Below are 21,181 nucleotides of genomic sequence, written 5' to 3'. Positions count from 1 at the left end.
TGAAGTATATAAATTGTTGCTATTTGTTTGAACTATTATTGATGCTAGCCAAGCAGTATACTTGATGGGAAAATGTCTTGCTATCACGATATGCTAAGAGCTCATGAAAATAAGACAGAATTTCCAGGACAAACATCTTTGGAATTGTGAGTGAAGGATATAGTGGCAGGCTTGTCCCTCCTTGATCAATACTCTTGATATTTGTGGTGATGGGAGGATGCTGGAACTAGAAGAGAGTTTTGAGAGATTGCAGAGGATGTGGAATGTATATAAACTTTTTCATAATGTACTCCTGGGAACTGAGTGGGACATATCCATATTCTAGTTCCCAAGGTGTCCGACTGAGAGTTACAGAACTTTTAAATTTCCTTAGCCAGACTGGTCTCTATTTTTTTAAGTTATCTAGGACTCCAAGAACCATAGTTACTGAAAACGGAGTCCTGATTCATCTAACATTAGTAGCATGTAACAGTGTTTGACAAATAGTAAAGTAATCAATATTCTTGGGAGTCAGTGTTGTATGTTTCAGCGGAGTATGATTTTGTATATGTATGCCATTTCCCCCCTGCAAAGCAGTTCAACAAAAAGAGAAGCTCTGATTATAGGGCTTAAATTGATTTATATTTTGAAGAATTGCCTAGTAGATTCTACAGTAGCACTGAAGAGCATTCTATTGTAAAAGTCAGAGGAAAGCAAATGTAATTTTCTTTGAACATGAAAAAGAAAGCAACTTTGAGAGTGGTCATTTAGCAGTAGATGTGCATTATTATGAGAAAACAGTTCCATACATTCAGGGTTAATTATATTAATTGGAATGTCGGTCTTTAATGTCTAGCTTATTGTAGGGTAGGAAAGAGCTTTCTACTCAACTAATCATTAATCATTGATCCAAAACTTAAATACATCTATCATTTCCTGGGGCTATTGTGAGTACTGTATATGTATTTAGCAAATGTTTAAGACCTAGTAAGTGCTCAATAAATTGTAGCTGTTACTGCAAAAGAAAAAATTACTTTAAAAAAAAAAATTCCACCATAATCACACATAGTAGAGAAGAAAACTTAAAACTCAAGTAATTCTTAGGTAAAAATAAAAATAAAAATAATGAAATCATCAAAAATGATTTTAATTGAACTTGAAAATTGTTAACATGGTAAGTTTGATATGTGCATTTTTTCATAATTTAAAAAATAAAAATAGCATAGAACAACACCCGTGAGGGGGAAAGTAGTATTTAGGAAAAATTGTATAAATTTGAAAATGGAAGTTTCACATAAGTATTTATAACAAGATGCTAGGGAAAAAAAAACCAAAAGAGGTAGAAGAAAAAATATAATAAAAATAAATAATGAAATGAAAATCAATTAAAACAACATTAAAAATAAAGATAACTAACAAATCCAAAATCTAATGGGAAAAAAACACAAGCACAACTAGTATTAAAAAAGGGGAAATAAATTATGATAGATTTATTTTTTCAAATAATAAGTGAACATATTTTTATGCCCTCTATTTTAAAACCTAAATTTAATAAGAAATAGCTAGCTATAGAAACTAACACGTTATAGAAAATTCTTAGTAAACTAAAAAAGGAAAATTTTTTGACTTGATAAAGTATATCTTACAAAATTCTACAGTTACTTAGTAGGTTTATGGATTAAATTTTAAAAAGCATTCCCCAAAATATGCAAAATACAACCAGGAAGTCTACTATCGTCTCTAATATTCAATTTGGAGATCTTTGCTAGTCGAATAAAACAAACTAACTAATAACAAACACCTCAGAAGATTAAGTTCAGAAAGGAAGCTAAAATATAACACTTTCACACAAAATGCTCTTTACACAGAAAATACTTTTAAATAGCACAGAAAAGATACAGGAGACAAATGGGAACCCAGGAAATCATCTTGGGTAACAACAACATAAGAGGGAGGAAATGTAGAATTCTCAAGTCTAGATAAAATTATTTTATATTCAGAAAAAATTTTATATTCTTTGAAGGTATAATATTTCTCAGTTTTATATATTTAGTAATAGAACATGGAAATATATAAAGCAAAAATTACAAAGCAAAGAGAAAGGTTAGAAAAAATTATGGTAACATTAGCCACCACTATTCAGTAAGTGAACACGTATCAAATGTATCTATTTGCCAAAGCTGTATTTCAATCTAAATTTGTTCATAAAATGACTTTTACTGAAATTTGTTTCAACAAGTCCTTTAGGTGATGCTGATGCGGGTTTGAGAACCACTGCTCTGTAAGATATAAGCCAGGCTACCCACTTTTGTATTTCTCTTTTAGTGTTCTTGTGTCAACCTAAATATTACTTCCTCAGGGAAACTTTCCATGATCATTTAGTCCAGATTTTAGCAAACTTCTTTCGTAAAGCACCATGGTCTCAGTCTCTTATTTTTTTTAATTTTTTAAAATAATCTTTAAAAAATGTTAAAACCACTGATTGTTCACTGGCTGTACAGGGCAGGCCTCTGTTGGATTTGCCTACAGGCTGTGGTTTGCCAATTCCTGATGCGGGGTAGTTAAATGGTCAGTATTTCACTGACATAGCACCTATCACAACTACAATAAAGAATTATTTATAAAAGTATCTGTTTAATGTTTATTATCTCTGTTACACTATCAACTCCATAAAAGCAGTGATAATAGTGCCTCTCTACATCACCATTTTATTCCTAATACTGATGTAGACCATATAATTTATTGTCCAAACTTGGACATTTTGAGAGTGAAGTGGGATACTATTAACAGTTACAACTTGACAAAAAACATATACATCAGGACAGAACTGTGAAAATCAACAGTGTTCACCCTACAGTGCTTACCACAGAGATTCCTATGTAGTAATTTCTTAGGGAATAGCTGTTGGAAGATTAATAGATAAATGAAGGAACAAATGAATGAATGAATACGGTATGTAAAAAAATGATTGATTCTCTTACCTGACCAAAATAAGGGAGTCCCTGTTTGTAGGATATATCCATATTCTCAAAACTAATCTTGACCACTGATGAGTCTATGTATATGTACTTGGAGCCTGTAAGCTGTACACCTGCAGTCAATTAATATTATTGAGAAAATGTCACTTCCAAAAACAGCCAAACAGAGCTTCTGAAAATAAAACACAAAAGCTCACCATTCCTTCTAATAGTTTCCCTTCCCTTTCCTAAGCAGTTTTAATATATAGGTACTTCTTCAGATGTCTTTTATAAAGAAAGTTAATCAAGATGGCACAAAATGCTTCTACCAACTGGTGTTACTGCTTTTCATAAAATACTCAATTCACTTACCATTCCTTCATGATGGATTAGTAAATGTTGATTTCTCATTATTCCTAAGTAATTAACATTTCTTTTACTCTCTGCTTGCCTAAAACATATGCTTTAATTTATTAATAGTAAGAATTATAAAATATGTATATCATTAAAAATGGTAATGCTTAAAGAAGCAAATACAAATTACCAAACATCAGATATCCCCAAGACAACCAAAATGAACATTTTAGGCTTTTTCCTACAAGTTCAATTTACCTTTATATTTATCATTTATATTAATATGTTTGAGATTATGTGTGCGTATATGTGTACACGCACACATACACTCAATATGTGCAAATGTATATGTGGTTTTACATGTTTTTATCATTATGTTATAAGGTTTTGGCAAAAATCTTATAAAAACTTACATTTTAATGGTCACATAATTCTCATAAAAATATAGACATATGTTATCATTTAGTAAGCCCTTTCTCCCTTCCTCCTTTTCTTTTTCTCTCTCTCTCTTCCCTCCCTCCCCCCCCTCTCTCTCTCTCTCTTCTTTCTTTCTTTCTTTCTTTCTTTCTTTCTTTCTTTCTTTCTTTCTTTCTTTCTTTCTTTCTTTCTTTCTTTCTTTCTTTCTTTCTCTTTCTTTCCTTTCTTTTTCTTTATTTTCTTTCACTTTCTGTTGCCCAGGCTGGAGTGTAGTGGTGCAGTCGTGGCTCACTGCAACCCCAACCTCCTGGGCTCAAGTGATCCTACCACCTCAGCCTCCTGAGTAGCTGGGACTATAGCTACATGACACAACACCCAGCTAATTTTGTATTTTTTGTAGAGACGGGGTCTCACTATGTTGCCCAGGATGGTCTCAAACTCCTAGGCTCAAACAATTCTCCTGCCTCAGCCTCCCCAAGTGCTGGGGTTATGGGTGTGAGTCACTGTGCCTGGCTATTATTTTATTATTTCTTTAGTTCAGTATGACAAATATATTTAATTATCAATTAAACATTTGTTTAATACTTGAATTTCCTCTGAATGTGACAGAAATCTCTAAACCTTTGAATACTGATATAAGTACATTAGCAATTTAATACTTCATGAACAGAAATTTTGCTGAAATATCAGTTACATATGCATAAGTTTAAAAAGACTATATTAACAGAAAGAAAGTGGTCAGCACAGAGAAAAGTATTTCAAGGAATAAGACTTAGCATTCTGTGCTTAAGGGGGAAGGGTTATTAGGTCCAGGAGACACAAATTAGTCATTAGAAATATTTTTGGCCTGGTCCACTGGTTCACGCCTGTAATCCCTGCACTTTGGGAGGCAGAGGTGGGTGGATCACCTGAGGTCAGGAGTTTGAGACTAGCCTGGCCAACATGATGAAATCCCGTCTCTACTAAAAATGCAAAAAATTACTCGGTCATGGTGGTGGGCACCTGTAATACCAGCTACTCAGGAGGCTGAGGCGGAAGAATTGCTTGAACCTGGTACAGAGGTTGCAGTGAGCTGAGATTGTGGCAGTGCACTCCAACCTGGGCAACAAGAGTGAAACTCCGTCTCGAAGGAAAGAAAGAAAGAGAGAAAGAAAGAGAAAGAAAGAAAGAGAGAGAGAGAGAGAGGGAGGGAGGGAGGGAGGGAGGGAGGGAGGAAGGAAGGAAGGAAGGAAGGAAGGAAGGAAGGAAGGAAGGAAGGAAGGAAGGAAGGAAGGAAAGGAAGGAAGGAAGGAAGATTTTCCTGGTTATGAGATAAAGATATTTCACTGGATTTATTTTCAGAGGCTTAGTAAAATATTCTCCCCATACTATTTTACTTCCCATGTTCGAATTCTATGCTCACCAAAAAAATTTTATCATCAACAACTACATGTCCCGATTATATTTATTGGTGGAATCATTAAGGAAAAGGGATATGTTTATATCTAAAACCAAATACTCTATATCTAAAACCTAATACTTTATATCTAAATCCTAATACTTTATATCTAAAGCCAAAACCAAAAACTAAATCCATAAACTGGCATTCTTACTTCCATTGTACTCTTATTTGAACTTAATACTTGACCATCCATCAACAGGTGTGTAAAAAGTTTGGTTGATATATGAAACATTCAGAATTCAAATCATATGAACCCAGTGAAAAGCCCTTGGGGAAAAAATGACTATATTAACATTGTGTAGTTGGCAACCAGGTAACAATTCGAATGAGACAGTGATATCCATTGGGATCTGATTTCTTAGAGAGCATTACCTGTTCCATCTTCTGTAACAAGAGCATGTACTTCGAGGAAACTCCAGTATCCTTCCCGATTTAACTCAAAAGCTTCTGTGTTAATAAACTTGGAGACACACCCATCTTTCCCTAGCTGAAAAGAACAATAAAAGAAAAGTTAAATTTTAAAAGAAGACTGAAAGAAATAGCTATAATAGGGAAAATGTGTAACCTCACTGAAGCAACTTCAAGAATATTGTATTACCCAAGTTTCAGTTTTATAAAATAATCCATTGTACTTCTATAATTATATTTTCAGTTCATGTATTTATGGATTTACCTATAATTACCTTTGATTTTTTAATAAATATTAACTCTTACAATATTGTGTTTTAAAAATCTCTTCATGGTGACATTATTTTGTCAATATACAAGATAATAAACACATCCATCACTAGTCACATGTATTCACACATGATAGATCTTTTAGGAAATTCCTCCTTTGTCAGTTTGGAAAAGTTGATTCTTCTCTTTAGTGGTTAAGAACCCTGACTGATAGGGTTCCCATCTGGAGCTCCTATATACACTTATTTCCAGTGAGGATAGATTGAGAGGAAAATAATTATGCATCTAACACTCTTGAATACACAGAAACATCATCATATCTCCTTGACTAAATCCACAAAGTAAAAAACAAAGACAGGACATATGTTCCCAGAAAATTGATAAGGTGTAGATTTTGATATGAAACCAAATCCATTTTTAATTAAGAATTGAAATTTACTACTCAGTTTCTGATACTATAATTTGCTTTTTGTCAGTCAATAGAAAATGAAAATTAGCATGACACAAGAGGAATATAAAATTTACAATTAGGAATAGAAATATAGAATAAAAGTATGTATTTTTAACTGTAAAGAGGGAAACAAGAAGAAAGGAAGGTAAATGGAAGGTGAGGATAAAAGGTTAATGCAAGCTTATTTATAATTTTGCAGATACACCTCTTACCTGAATGGTAAAATTTTTACAGAGTGAACTGATAGGACGACCACATGAATGATAAGCAGTAGATTCTCTGCACACACTAAGTTGGACCTTCCCGTCCACAGGTTCACCATAGGTATATCTAATGGAAGAATACAGCAACAATACAATTACAGAGGTCAAGGTCATTTTAAATCTGTATAAGGTTTTGAAACTTTTATTTAGTAGCTGAAACCAGCACTGTAACAACATTTAAATAGCTAGTTACCATAAATTTTATTTTCTAGAGGAAATCTAAAACAATGGTACTGACTAAAATTGAGTTGAATGCTTTAGGCAAAGATGTATTTTAAATAAAAAGGTTGAAATAGACATGTAGAAGTCATATATCTAAGTCACTAAAATACAATGTAAACAAAAAAACTAATAGTAAAGGGAAAAATACATCAGTCATTATTTCATTAAAAATAGTATTTTTTACATACTGAGCAATGGAGTATTAAAAAACAAAAAATAAAATAAAAATAACATTTTGCTTTTTAGTTTTTTGATTTTAAACTGCTATAATGAGCATATTTTTATGGTTTTTTACTTTTAAAATGTAAATTATATTTGTTTATTTTTTATAAATGTCATTTTAAGACATGAGATTTTGGGGTCATTTCCTTCTTTTGTTTGTTTTGTTTTGGAAAGGAAAAAGAAAATTGTTTATTTTTATTTTTTTTTAAATTATGCTTTAAGTTCTGGGATACATGTGCAGAATGTGATGTGCAGGTTTGTTACATAGGTATACACGTGCCATGGTGGTTTGCTGCACCCATCAACCCGTCATCTACATTAGGTATTTCTCTTAATGCTATCCCTCCCCTTGTCCCCCAACCCCTGACAGGCTCCAGTGTGTGATGTTCCCCTCCCTGTGCCTATATGTTCTCATTGTTCAACTCCCACTTATGAGTGAGAACATGTGGTGTTTGGTTTTCTGTCCTTGTGATAGTTTGCAGAGAATGATGGTTTCCAGTTTCATCCATGTCCCTGCAAAGCACATGAAATCATTCTTTTTTATGGCTGCATAGTATTCCATGGTGTATATGTGCCACATTTTCTTTATCCAGTCTAGCATTGATGGGCACTTGGGTTGGTTCCAAGTCTTTGCTATTGTGAATAGTGCTGCAATAAATGTACGTGTGCAGGTGTCCTTATATTAGAATGATTTATAATCCTTTGGGTGTTACCCAGTAATGCTGGGTCATATGGTATTTCTGGTTCTAGATTCTTGAGGAATGGCCACACTGTCTTCCACAGTGGTTGAACTAATTTACACTCCCACCAATGCTTTTACACAAAGCGCTCCTATTTATCCACATCCTCTCCAGCATCTGTTGTTTCCTGACTTTTTAATGATCACCATTTTAACTGACATGAGATGGTATCTCATTGTGGTTTTGATTTGGATTTCTCTAATGACCAGTGATGATGAGCTTTTTCTCATATGTTTGTTGGCCATATAAATGTCTTCTTTTAAGTGTCTGTTCATGTCCTTTGCCCACTTTTTGATGTGGTTGCTTGCTTTTTCTTGTAAATTTGTTTAAGTTCCTTATAGATTCTGGATATTAACCCTTTGTCAGATGGATAGATTGCAAAATTTTTCTCCCATTCTGTAGGTTGCCTGTTCACTCTGATGATAGTTTCTTTTGCTGTACAGAAGTTCTTTAGTTTAATTAGATCCCATTTGTCAATTTTGGCTTTTGTTGCAATTGCTTTTGGTGTTTTAGTCATAAAGTCTTTGCCCATGCCTATGTCCTGAATGGTATTGCCTAGGTTTTGTTCCAGGGTTTTTATGGTTTTAGGTTTTACATTTAAGTCTTTAATCCATCTTGAGTTAATTTTTGTATAAGATGTAAGGAAGGGGTCCAGTTTCAGTTTTCTGCATGTGGCTAGCCAGTTTTCCCAACACCATTTATTAAATAGAGAATCCTTTCCCCATTGCTTGTTTTCATCAGGTTTGTCAAAGATCAAATTGTTGCAGATGTGTGGTGTTATTTCTAAGGCCACTGCTCTGTTCCATTGGTCTACATATCTGTTCTGGTACCAGTACCATGCTGTTTTGGTTACTGTAGTCTTGTAGTATAGTTTGAAGTCAGGAAGCATGATGCGTGAGGCCTCCAGCTTTTTTTTTTTTTTTGACAGAGTCTCGCTCTGTTGCCAGGCTGGAGTGCAGTGGTGCAGTCTCAGCTCACTGCAAACTCCACCTCCCAGGTTTAAACAATTCTTCTGCCTCAGCCTCCCAAGTAGCTGGGACTACAGGTACATGCCACCATGCCAGGCTAATTTTTGTATTTTTAGTAGAGACAGGGTTTCACCATGTTGGCCAGGATAATCTCAAACTCTTGACATCAGGTGATCCACCCACCTCAGCCTCCCAAAGTACTGGGATTAAAGGTGCAAGCCGCCATGCCTGACCCTCCAACTTTGTTTGTTTTTTTTTTTTTTTTTTTTTTTGATTAGGATTGTCTTGACCATATGGCTCTTTTTTGGTTCCATATAAAATTTAAAGTAGTTTTTTTCTAATTCTGTGAAGAAAGTCAATGTTAGTTTGATGGGAATAGCATTGTATCTATAAGTTACTTTGTGCAATATGGCCACCTTCACAATGTTGATTCTTCCTATCCATGAGCATGGAATGTCTTTCCATTTGTTTGTATCCTCTCTTATTTCCTTCAGCAGTGGTTTGTAGCTCTCCTTGAAGAGGTCCTTTGCATCCCTTGTAAGTTGTATTCCTAAGTATTTTATTCTCTTTGTAGAAATTGTGAATGGTAGTTTGCTCATGATTTGGCTCTCTATTTGTCTATTATTGGTGTATAGGAATGCTTGTGATTTTTGCACATTGACTTTGTATCCTGAGACTTTGCTGAAGTTGCTTATCAGCTTAAGGAGTTTTTGGGTTGAGATGATGGGGTTTTCTAAATATACAGTCATGTCTTCTGCAAGCAGAGACAATTTGACTTCCTCTCTTCTTATATGAATACACTTTCTTTCTCTTGCCTGATTGCCCTGGCCAGAGCTTCCAATACTATGTTGAATAGAAGTGGCGAAAGAGGGCATCCTTGTCTTGTGCCAGTTTTTAAAAGGAATGCTTTCAGCTTTTGCCCATTCAGTGTGATATTGGCTGTGGGTTTGTCAGAAATAGCTCTTATTATTTTGAGATATGTTCCATCAATACCTAGTATATAGAGAGTTTTTAGCATGAAGGAGTGTTGAATTTTATCAAAGGCCTTTTTTGCATCTATTGAGATAAATCATGTGGTTTTTGTCATTGGTTCTGTTTATGTGATGGATTGCGTTTATTGATTTGCATATGTTGAACCAGCCTTGACTCCCAGGGATGAAGTTGACTTGATCATGGTGGATAAGCTTTTTGATGTGCTGCTGGATTCTGTTTGCCAGTATTTTATTGAGGATTTTTGCATCGATGTTCATCAGGGATATTGGCCGGAGATTTTCTTTTTGGGTGTGTGTCTCTGCCAGTTTTCGGTATCGGGATGATGCTGGCCTCATAAAATGAGTTAAGGAGGAGTCCCTCTTTTTCTATTGTTTGGAATAGTTTCAGAAGGAATGGTACCAGTTCTTCTTTGAACCTCTCATAGAATTCAGCTGTGAATCTGTCTGGTCCTGAATTTTTTTGGTTGGTAGGCTATTAATTACTGCCTCAAATTCAGAACTTGTTATTGGTCTATTCAGGGATTCAACTTCTTCCTGGTTTAGTCTTGAGAGGGTGTATGTATCCAAGAATTTATCCATTTCTTCCAGATTTTCTAGTTTATTTGCATAGAGGTGTTTATAGTATTCTCTGATGGTAGTTTGTATTTCTGTGGGAGGAGTGGTGATATCCCCTTTACCATTTTTTATTGCATCTGTTTGATTCTTCTCTCTTTTCTTCTTTATTAGTCATGCTAGCAGTCTATTTTGTTGATTTTTTCAAAAAACCAGCTCCTGGATTCATTGATTTTTCGAAGGGTTTTTCATATCTCTATCTCCTTCAGTTCTGCTCTGATCTTAGTTATTTCTTGTCGTCTGCTAGCCTTTGAATGTGTTTGCTCTTGCTTCTCTAGTTCTTTTAATTGTATGTTAGGGTGTTGATTTTAGATCTTTCCCACTTTAGCCTGTGGGAATTTAGTGCAATAAATTTCCTCTAAACACTCCTTTAGCTGTGTTCCAGAGATTCTGGTACGTTGTGTCTTTGTTCTCAGTGGTTTCAAAGAACTTCTTTATTTCTGTCTTAATTTCGTTGGGTACCCAGTAGTCATTCAGGAGCAGGTTGTTCAGTTTCCATGCAGCTGTGTGGTTTTGAGTGAGATTCTTAATCTGAGCTCCAATTTGATTGCACTGTGGTCTGATAGACTGTTATGATTTCCATTCTTTTGCATTTGCTAAGGAGTGCTTTACTTCCAATTATGTGGCCAATTTTAGAATAAGTGTGAGGTGGTGCTGACGAGGATGTATATTCTGTTGATTTGGGCTGGAGAGTTCTGTAGATGTCTATTAGGTTCACTTGGTCCAGAGCTGATTTCAAGTCCTGAATATCCTTGTTAATTTTCTGTCTCATTAATCTGTCTAATATTGACAGTGGGGTGTTAAAGTCTCCTGCTATTATTGTGTGGGAGTCTAAGTCTCTTTGTAAGTCTTTAAGAACTTGCTTTATGAATCTGGATGCTCCTGTATTGGGTGCATATATATTCAGGATAGTTAGCTCTTCTTGTTGCATTGATCTCGTTACCATTATATAATGCCCTTCTTTGTCTTTTTTGATCTTTGTTGGTTTAAAGTCTGTTTTATCAGAGACTAGGATTGCAAACCCTGCTTTTTTTTCCTTTCCATTTGCTTGGTAAATCTTCCTCCTTCCCTTTATTTTGAGACTATAGGTGTCTTTGCACATGAGATAGGTCACCTGAATACAGCACTCCGATGGGTCTTGACTTGTCATCCAATTTGCCAGTCTGTGTCTTTTAACTGAGGGCACTTAGTCCATTTACATTAAAGGTTAATATTGTTATGTGTGAATTTGATCCTGTCATTATGATTGATGCCAGCTGGTTATTTTGCCCATTAGTTGATGCAGTTTCTTCATAGTGTTGATGGTCTTTACATTTTGGTTTGTTTTTGCAGTGGCTGGTACCGGTTGTTCCTTTCCATGTTTAGTGCTTCTTTCAGGAGCTCTTGTTAAGGCAGGCCTGGTGGTAACAAAGTCCCTCAGCATTTGCTTGTCTGTAAAGGATTTTATTTCTCCTTCACTTATGAAGCTCAGTTTGGCTGGATATGAAATTCTGGGTTAAAAATCCTTTCCTTTAAGAATGTTGAATATTGGCCCCCACTCTCTTCTGGCTTGCAGGGTTTCTGCAGAGAGATCCACTGTTAGTCTGATGAGCTTCCCTTTGGGGTTAACCAGACCTTTCTCTCTGGCTGCCCTTAACATTTTTTCCTTCATTTCAACCTTGGTGAATCTGACAATTATGTGTCTTGGGGTTGCTCTTCTCAAGGAGTATCTGTGTGGTGTTCTCTGCATTTCCTAAATTTGAATGTTGGCCTGTCCTGCTATGTTGGGGAAGTTCTCCTGGATAATATCCTGAAGTCTGTTTTCCAACTTGGTTCCACTCTCCCCATCAATCATTCAGGTGCACCAATTAAACGTAGGTTTGGTCTTTTCACATAGTCCCATATTTCTTGGAGGCTTTGCTCGTTCCTTTTCATTATTTTTTCTCTAATCTTGTCTTCAAGCTTTATTTCATTAAGTTGATCTTCAATCTCTGATATCCTTTCTTCTATTTGATCAATTTGGCTATTGATACCTGTGTATGCTTCACGAAGTTTTCATGTTGTGTTTTTCAGCTCCATCAGGTCATTTCTGTTTTCTAAACTGGTTATTCTAGTTAGCAATTCTTCTAACCTTTTATCAAGGTTCTTATCTTCCCTGCATTGGGTTAGAACATGCTCCTTTAGCTCGGAGGAGTTTGTTATTACCCACCTTCTGAAGCCTACTTCTGTCAATTCATCAAACTCATTCTCCGTCCAGTTTTGTTCCCTTGCTGGCGAGGAATTGTGATACCTAGGCAAACAGGGTTTGGAGTGGACCCCCAGCAAACTCCAGCAGACCTGCAGAAGAGGGGCCTGACTGTTACAAGGAGTTTCTGTCCTCTTGAAGCTGTCTACATGAAATTAATAATTCTGTGACAATTTAAATAGACAGTCTTCCATGTGAGCTGCCTTTTGATTTTGAGGTTTGGAGAGATGTCCAAAAAATAAGAAAATCTTGCTTTTTCCCCTCTCCTCTTTAGAAGAGAAGAGGCATTCTGCTTTATGGATTTTTCAGCCTTTTTGTGCTGGTTTTTCCTCATTTTCATGGATTTCCTTCCTTCCTTCCTTCCTTCCTTCCTTCCTTCCTTCCTTCCTTCCTTCCTTCCCTCCCTCTCTCTCTCTCTCCCTCTCTCTCTCTCTCCCTCTCTCTCTCTCTCTCTCTCTCTCTCTTTCTTTCTTTCTTCTTTCACACAGTTTTGCTCTTGTTGCCCAGGCTGGAGTACAATGGCAATCTCGGCTCACTGCAACCTCTGCCTCCCAGATTCAAGCAATTCTCCTGTCTCAGCTTCCCGAGTAGCTGGGATTACATGTGTGTGCCACCACGCCCAGATAATTATGTATTTTTAGTAGTAACAGGGTTTCTCCATGTTTGTCAGGCTGGTCTCAAACTCCCGACCTCAGGTTATCCGCCTGCCTCAGTCTCCAAAAGTGCTGCGATTACAGACATGAGCCACCGCTCCTGGCTCTCTTTGTGGATTTATCTACCTTTGGTCTTTGCTGTTGGTGACCGTCAGATGGAATTTTTGTGTGGTTGTCCTTTTTGTTGACGTTGATGCTGATGTTATTGCTTTCTGTTTGTTGGTTTTCCTTCTTACAGTCAGGACCCTCTTCTGCAGGTCTGCTGGAGTTTGCTGGGGGTCCACTCCAGACCCTGTTTGCCTGGGTATCACCAGCAGAGGCTGCAGAACAGCAAAAATTGCTGCCTGCTCCTTTCTCTGCAAGCTTTGTCCCAGAGGGGCACCCACCAGATGTCAGCCGGAGTTCTCCTGTATGAGGTGTCTGTCGACTCCTGCTGGGAGGTGTCTTCCTGTCAGGAGGCACGGGTCCCTGATGCACTTGAGAAGGCAGTCTGTCCCTTAGCAGAACTTGAGCACTGTGCTGGGAGATCCGCTGCTCTCTTCAGAGCCAGCAGGCAGGAACATTTAAGTCTGCTGAAGCTGCTCCCACAGCTGCTTCTTCCCCCAGGTACATGGGAGTTTTATCTATAAGCCCCTGACTGAGGCTGCTTCCTTTCTTTCAGAGATGCTGTGCCCAGAGAGGAGGAATCTAGAGAGGTAGTTTGGCTACAGCAACTTTGCAGCTCCACAGTGGGCTCCAATTATATTTATTTTTAATTACATGGAAGTACACAAATATTTGTTCATTGTTAAAAAATTTAAATAGGTAGAAAGAGCAAAGAACAAAATTGCTTGTAAGGAATGACAGTAGATTCCTCTGGGCTGCATTTTATGACAATTTCTCAATTTCATCTTCCAAATTACTAATTCTCTCTTCAGCATCATCCATCCTTCTAGTCAGCCTTTCTACACATATATTTTTAAATTAATAATATGCTTAATTCCAAGGACTTTAATTATTTTTAAAGTTACACTATTGACTCGTATCTGAGTATATAAATTTTACTTATTTCTAAATTTTTTTCGGATTGATGTTCAACAGTTTTCTCAGGTATATATTGCTTTTTTTTTTTTATTTGTTTAATACCTTGATTTCAAGTCTTTAGATTCTTCAACCATCTAGCGATTCATGCTTATGTTTTGGGATTCCCAGCTGGCTTGTCCTAGAGTGCTTTATTTCAATTATGCAATACTTCTCCAGTAAAAATGACACAGGAGCCAACACACAGCCACTGTGATAGGGAAGTACCTAGACAGCTGGGCTTTGGGGATTTCTGTTACTCAGGGGATTTTCCAGCAATGCTGGCAATTCCCTGCCTCTACGATCCAACTACAATAAGACATTTCAGTCTCTGCCTTTTCTGTATTCTCCCACTCCAACTCTGGAGGTGAAGCACAAGGTAGAGACATCAAAAAGTTAGCCATGTTTCTTGACTCTTACAGACTTCCAGCCTAAAGTAGACACAGGAAGGAGGACAGGTAAAGCTTTCACCTTAAAGTTTGGCATGGAATTTTAGATTACTGCAATGAAGCTCTCCTAACAACTAGAAATTACCATGTCACTTTTCATTTTTAATTATGCAAAATTAAAAGGAAAAGTAGTACACATGAGTCAGGGAAAGAACGAATCCTCACATCAGGTCTGAGGAGACAAAGTTTTATGTTTGCACCCTGGCTGTCTTTGCTGGTTATATAAACTCTGTGAATGCTGCTTAACTTAGTGACAAGAAGAGGGGAGAACAACCTGACCTGCTTCACTGCTACTCCTGCCACACATTAATCCTCACTATTTGCCCCTAAGTGCCTGTCTGCCCTTAGTATCCTCCATACTGTGCCCCGCCATTACCCTAAAGCCACTTGTAACTCTTATAGCAGTTTTCTCCATGATACATCATGAATTTCAGTTTTCTTTTATAATCATGTAATACATAAAGGTTGAATTGAGAAATCATCATAAACAGAAGATATTGTCCAGTGGAAATTTCTGGGAGATGGAACGTTCTATGTTTTATGTCTATGCTCTCCAATTCAGTGGCCACTAGTCACATGTGACAGCTTGAAATGTGGCTAGCACAACTGAATATTTAATTTTAATTAAAACTTAAATAACCACATATGGTCAGTGGCTACTCTATTGGCTGGTGCAAAATAATATGTTATGATGTAAAAAAGATAGTAGTCAGTTGTCTTAAACTGTTACATAAAACCACGTGTCATAACATGCATTAAAATAATTATAGATGCATGGAAGAATTCATAAAATCAGCAAAATAATTTCATACCGTGTTTTTCCCTTACCTTCACACATTTATATTTTACTTCCTTTTAGCCATCTATCCCATTCTAATATCTTTCTGTGAATGCATTATTCTATTATGTACAGTTTCAACTTACAAGGCACAGACATTCACTTTGAATTCAGAGTCCACTACTAAGATATTTTCTGGTGCATCCACAGTCATTTGAAATTTGGGTAACACTGCCAGTTAAAAAAAAAAAAAAAAAAAAAAAGGTATATATTATATTATAATGTATGTATTATATATTATTAACAGAACTATTATTAACATAAATACATATTAACATAAATACATTCATACAAAACAATTGTTTCTCCTTTACAAACCATCGACCTTTGCTTATGTTTGCCATTAATAAACAGTGTGAGGAGGACACTGAAGTGCACAAGACTGGATTTTGGAATTGGATAGAAAAATGCATATTTTGAATTCCAAATTCATCACTTTTCAGGTGTTGAACTTGGGAAAGTGTTTCTCAATATCTTCATCTTTAAAAAAGTAATAATGATACTACAATAAAAATTTTATGAAGATTTTAGGAGAAAATATGAAGGGACTAATGGCTAATATATGACTAACGTTAATTCCATTCTTTTCATAAGAAGTGCTTTACATCCCAGAAACTATCATATAAAATAGAATCCAGATACTACAAAAGGAAGATAGAATAGATAGCCTAGGTCAACAGAGAATTGCAGGAAGATTATGGGCTGAACTAGGAGATAAAAATCAGAGTAGATGGAGAACCCTAAAATAGTAACAGAGGGCAAAGAAAGAGGAAAGGAAGAGATACTCACTTGAGAATTTGTTATTTAATAATCCCGCCCTTGCAAAATTGAAAAGATTTTGTAATTTTTTAATTAATAGGTAATATTTTCATTGCTATTTATTTACCATATTCTTCCACAGAGAAGGAATGATATGTTTTCTTCTCATTGAGCATCTCCACGGTGATTATATACCATCCGAGGATGGGCTCTGAGATTAACTGGAAGGAAAGTTGTAGAATTCCTCCCACAGATTCCTCATTCACCCACTGTTGTATTCGGTTGCCTTCTGGATCCTAAGAATAAGAAAGTGTATTTTTGCATGCTGGATGTTTTTATTCATTATAAAGTTTCAGCAAGGTGCTTCCTACTTAGGTTTCTAACCTGCTTAAGATTCAAAACATGAGTGTGTCCTTACATTCCCCAAGGAGACGTGGTTACTCTCCTATCTGTGGTCACATAGGTGCATATTATAACAGTATATTTTAGAGCTAGCTGTGATTTTTTTACATTTATTTTCTGTGTCAATCTCTGATTTCTTAAAGGCAGGCCATATTTTATCCCCAGTACATAAAACATTAAGTATAAATTTATATACATTCAACAACTAAGCATTAAATTAAATACAGTCATAGTTGCCCATTGTCTATATTATTATTATCTATATTAATGGGTGCATGCTAATACGAATCACATGGTGGTGGGGGTGGAAACCTACTTCTGTCCTCTTGAGGCTGTCTACATGAAATTAATATTTCCGTGACCATTTAAATAGACAGTCTTCCCTGTGAGCTGCCTTTTGATTTTGAGGTTTGGAGACACGTTCAAAAAATGAGAAAACAATTCTTCAACTAGTAGTTATCTTACCTGAAGGGTGATCACTGGATACTGAAATAAAAATAAAAATAATGTTATTATATGAACTCAAGGGGTTTTTCTAGATGAGTGAAGAGGTTAATTATAAATCTATTATTAAGCAAAGAAACAAGCACGTTTAGGACAACCCAAACAAATATTGATTTCTGACTGAAAGTTTGAATATCTGTTGATTTTACTGAGACTCATCTGCCTAGTTTTCAAGAATTTTCATTTACTTCTCTCTCTTTCACAACACACACCCTGCAGTCTCAGTAAGCAACCCTGCCCTTGGGTCTTCCCAACATAATAAAAATGCCCTCTTAGATGAATAATAACCTCCTTATCGACAAATTCATGGTCAGTCTTCACTCTGACAGTTGCAATGTTTTACACTGCTGGTTGCCTCTTTTTGAAATGCTTCAATTTTTATTTCTGTATCTAGCACTAATTTTTTTTGTCTTAGATTATTGACCATTCCTATACTTCACCATTTCCTTATCAGACAAGTAAATAAATGTAGACATTTGCCCAAGTTTCCCTTGCAGAGTCTCCTCTCCTTCATCCTTCTCCTTTCACCTCTTTGTATCTCCTCTCAGTTCTCTCCATGTTTACCACTCTTGCCCCCTCTAAACCTATAGTCAACAGTCTGACTTTCATCCCTTAGTGTTTTCTCTCAGGACCTTAAAACTAACAAGTTGAAATTAAAGACTCCTAGGCCAGAAGCCCTCACGTGAATAGGCTGATGAGAATTTTTAAAATGAGTACGTAGGGTCCTTTGCCCACTCCCCAAGTTGCCAAGTGCTCCTTCCCACTAATTGCAGCATTCATTCACCAATAAAACATAATGTGACTGGAGACAGGAATAGGATTCATAAACCTTGTCCAGAATTCTTGTAACTGAGAAATAGAACAGTTAGATTAAGGGCCTCACTTGTTATTCTAAATTCTTGGAATTGAATCTCGATGAAATATTGAGATGGTATTGAAGAAATATTGCTGCATCATTAACTCAAGTATTAAGAGAGGTAGAGCTTCTCATGAGATTTCCTCACAGGAAGAAAATGAAGAATATATTACCCAAAGGTGCCATGGGAAGACGTTAACCATTTGGATGAGATTCTAATAATGAGAAATGAACGTAAAGTACTGTCCCTTTTTGTTTGCTATTTGCAATGTTTCCAATGCAGATGGCTTCAACTATGTTCAACAAATTGAGTTTTTATTACTTAATTTGTCTTTTCTAATTAGTTTTTTTTTTTTAACTGATCTTGGTCTATTTCAAAAAACCAGTGAGCAAGAACCTAATAAAACCACATTTTCATTGTTCTAAGCTGCTTGATATTTTTTCCAAAAACAATTATTAAAATGAGGCTGATTCTGCTCTAGTCACTAAGGACCATCTGCACTAAATCTTGTATAAACCAGTCAAGAACCAATACAACAACTCCTTCATGTCCCCTTATGGTTCATACTACCTCTTCCTAAAAAGACGGCCTCTTTTTAGAAGACAGATAGTTCCAGGTCTTAAGTTTCAAGAAAGATCTGAAACTTCTTGATGTAAATGAAACTTTCTGGAAAAAAATATGTTTGAATATTCTACAAAACGCTGACCTAAAGGAAAAGAAAGTCACCATCAGTAAAGAAATTGCAGAAAATGAAAGAAAAGACTGATGTAGGATTTGGGCAGAAGAAACTAGGTATATGCTGTATATCTTGGCTCATTTGATAATGACCCAAGTTGCATCATTACTATATTTTGATTATGTAGTCAAATTTATTATGAATGCCCAGATCTCATAGGCCAGCCATGCATTGAATCTATTTATCTAAATGGAATACTGAACTGGATAATGTCCAGCAATTAGAAACACTGGCTTTGAAAGATAAAACCACATGATTTCTTAGCTGCCATCATTTTTGGAAATGCTACATCAATTTCCATCTCTATACATAAACACATGCAGTTTGCTGTGCCATGGAAACTCCATGCCATAAACATTTGGTACAAATGTCTTCTTATCTATGACCCATATTTGACGGAACAGTCCATTAATCCTGTTGTTCTTATGCAAATGTAGTTATTATCAAGCAGGGAATTGGATAATCATATTTGGCCTAATTGATAATAATAAGTCAACAATGGAGGGTGAGAACTAACAAGCAAATTACGATACTGTTGCAGCTGCTTTGATTTTCAAGGAGCCCTTTACTTCCGCATGGTGCTTCCAATCGAGGATGATTGTCAAAGGATTGCAGTAGAAATTCTCACTGCTTTGGTTAAATAGAGGAGTGGCATTCTTAGAAATAGAAGCTTCAACCACGAACCAAGAAGAACAGGAAGCACACGCTATCTTATAGAAGTGATTTTGGATTTAGATTAATCCAAGGTCTTTGGGGCACTAAAAATTAGATTCCTGCTCTGGAAATTAAAATTAAGCAACATTCTAGTGAATGTAGCATAACTATAGAAGATGGGGAAAGGAGGTGGATTAAAAGTGATGACGTCTTAAATATGTTAAGGATGAAGTACAATTTGGAGGGAGGAAAAGGCAGTAACAGAGAAACCATCTGTACAGCTTGTGTAAGCTTAAGAAGTTTCTTCGTAACTGCGTTCAGTTGAGAGATTGACCTAAGAGACCACAAAAGAATGGTTAGTTCTAACAGGTTTCTAAACTACACGAAATGAAATTTATCAAGTATCCTTTGTAAAAGCTTCAGTCTTTTCCAGGTTACAATTCGTTGTCTTTTGACTGTTTTCACTATTAATCACCTTTGTTCTCAGATTGTCTCTAGCAGGGTTGTAGTTGCCTGCTGAAATACTGTCTTAGACTACCATCACCATGTTCCTGCTATGTATTTAGTTCCTTAACTGCACATCAGTATCTATGAAATAACTTCTCTGAATTTTCCATTAGGGAAAATGAGGCAGCGTCCCTTTCCCTAAGGGGTAGCAACACTTCCCCCTTTACTATCCCTGTGTAAAAAAGAGCAATATCTGGAAAAATTGGAAGGGGTCCTGGAACACATCCTGAGTCAAGTTATTTCTCTGCTCTACACACAAGCTGCTCCTCTATGACCAACTGTAATTCAGGTGCCTTCACAACATGGCACCAAGTCTCCTTTCCAAATCGTTTTTCAACATGACCTTTTTTTTTTTTGAGACGGAGTCTCACTCTGTCGCCCAGGCTGGAGAGCAGTGGCCTGATCTCGGCTCACTGCAAGCTCTGCCTCCCGGGTTCACGCCATTCTCCTGCCTCAGCCTCCCGAGTAGCTAGGACTACAGGTGCCTGCCACCACGCCCGGCTAGTTTTTTGTGTGTTTAGTAGAGACAGGGTTTCACCGTGTTAGCCAGGATGGTCTCGATCTCCTGACCTTGTGATCTGCTCGCCTCGGCCTCCCAAAGTGCTGGGATTACAAGCGTGAGCCACCGCGCCCGGCCCTTCAACATGACTTTCCGTATTTGTTGTAAGTTTCAGCAAAGCTGGGTTATGACTATTCCCTAAATCCTCTTGATTCTCTACCCACATGCCTCCACTAACATTTTTTCTCTGCCTACAGTATCTTCTAGGCCTAATTTATACATTTGGTCATCTCTGTTCCCTAAGGAGTGTCTTGATTTCACCTACCCAGTGACATCTGTATCAGGCATGGCCAATGTGTCCCCCTTCGATCCGTTTTTCTGGTTCTTTCCAACTACCCCCAGCTCCATTGTGTTTTACTTCTGACAGCTTTTACCTGTGAACTTTTTGAGAGGCCTGTTTTGGAGCCTGGTGGTAAGTTCTTGGGGGTTTACTCCTATGTTGTGGGCGTGCCCAGAGCCAATAACTGCCTGATGCTGGAGTACAAAAGCCCAGCTTTGGTTCCTAAAGTGGAACGAACTCTGAAGTGTAATTTACGCCCCAGAGCTTCCTGCCAGTCAGGCTGAAGACTTTGCCCAAAATCAACTGCATCCATGCTTGGTTTCCTCCCCTCCCCTGCCCAGCTTCTCTCCACTCTCTTATTGGTTTCTCCTGGCAGCACTTTCTTAATAATTCAGTTGTCCATT

The 21,181-nt window shown here is 36.7% G+C and overlaps 1 protein-coding gene across 2 annotated transcripts in view; it reads right to left on the bottom strand.

The window, feature by feature from the left end:
• Positions 1 to 21,181, bottom strand: part of LOC103218871 (ovostatin) — an 82,395-nt gene that overhangs the window by 40,477 nt on the left and 20,737 nt on the right. For both annotated transcript variants that reach the window (XM_007968150.3, XM_037995161.2), the window contains exons 4-9: positions 17,146 to 17,166; positions 16,406 to 16,574; positions 15,606 to 15,690; positions 6,490 to 6,607; positions 5,521 to 5,635; positions 2,961 to 3,070 (exon numbers count right to left, since the gene is read on the bottom strand). In XM_007968150.3, coding sequence (XP_007966341.3) covers positions 2,961 to 3,070; positions 5,521 to 5,635; positions 6,490 to 6,607; positions 15,606 to 15,690; positions 16,406 to 16,574; positions 17,146 to 17,166 — 618 coding nt within the window. The remainder of the gene's footprint in view (positions 1 to 2,960; positions 3,071 to 5,520; positions 5,636 to 6,489; positions 6,608 to 15,605; positions 15,691 to 16,405; positions 16,575 to 17,145; positions 17,167 to 21,181) is intronic.

This window comes from Chlorocebus sabaeus, chromosome 11 (genome assembly GCF_047675955.1).
Source record: "Chlorocebus sabaeus isolate Y175 chromosome 11, mChlSab1.0.hap1, whole genome shotgun sequence".
NCBI classification, from domain to species: Eukaryota; Metazoa; Chordata; class Mammalia; order Primates; family Cercopithecidae; genus Chlorocebus; species Chlorocebus sabaeus.
Note: the sequence above shows the minus strand (reverse complement) of the source record. Positions and strands in the feature narration are given on the sequence as shown.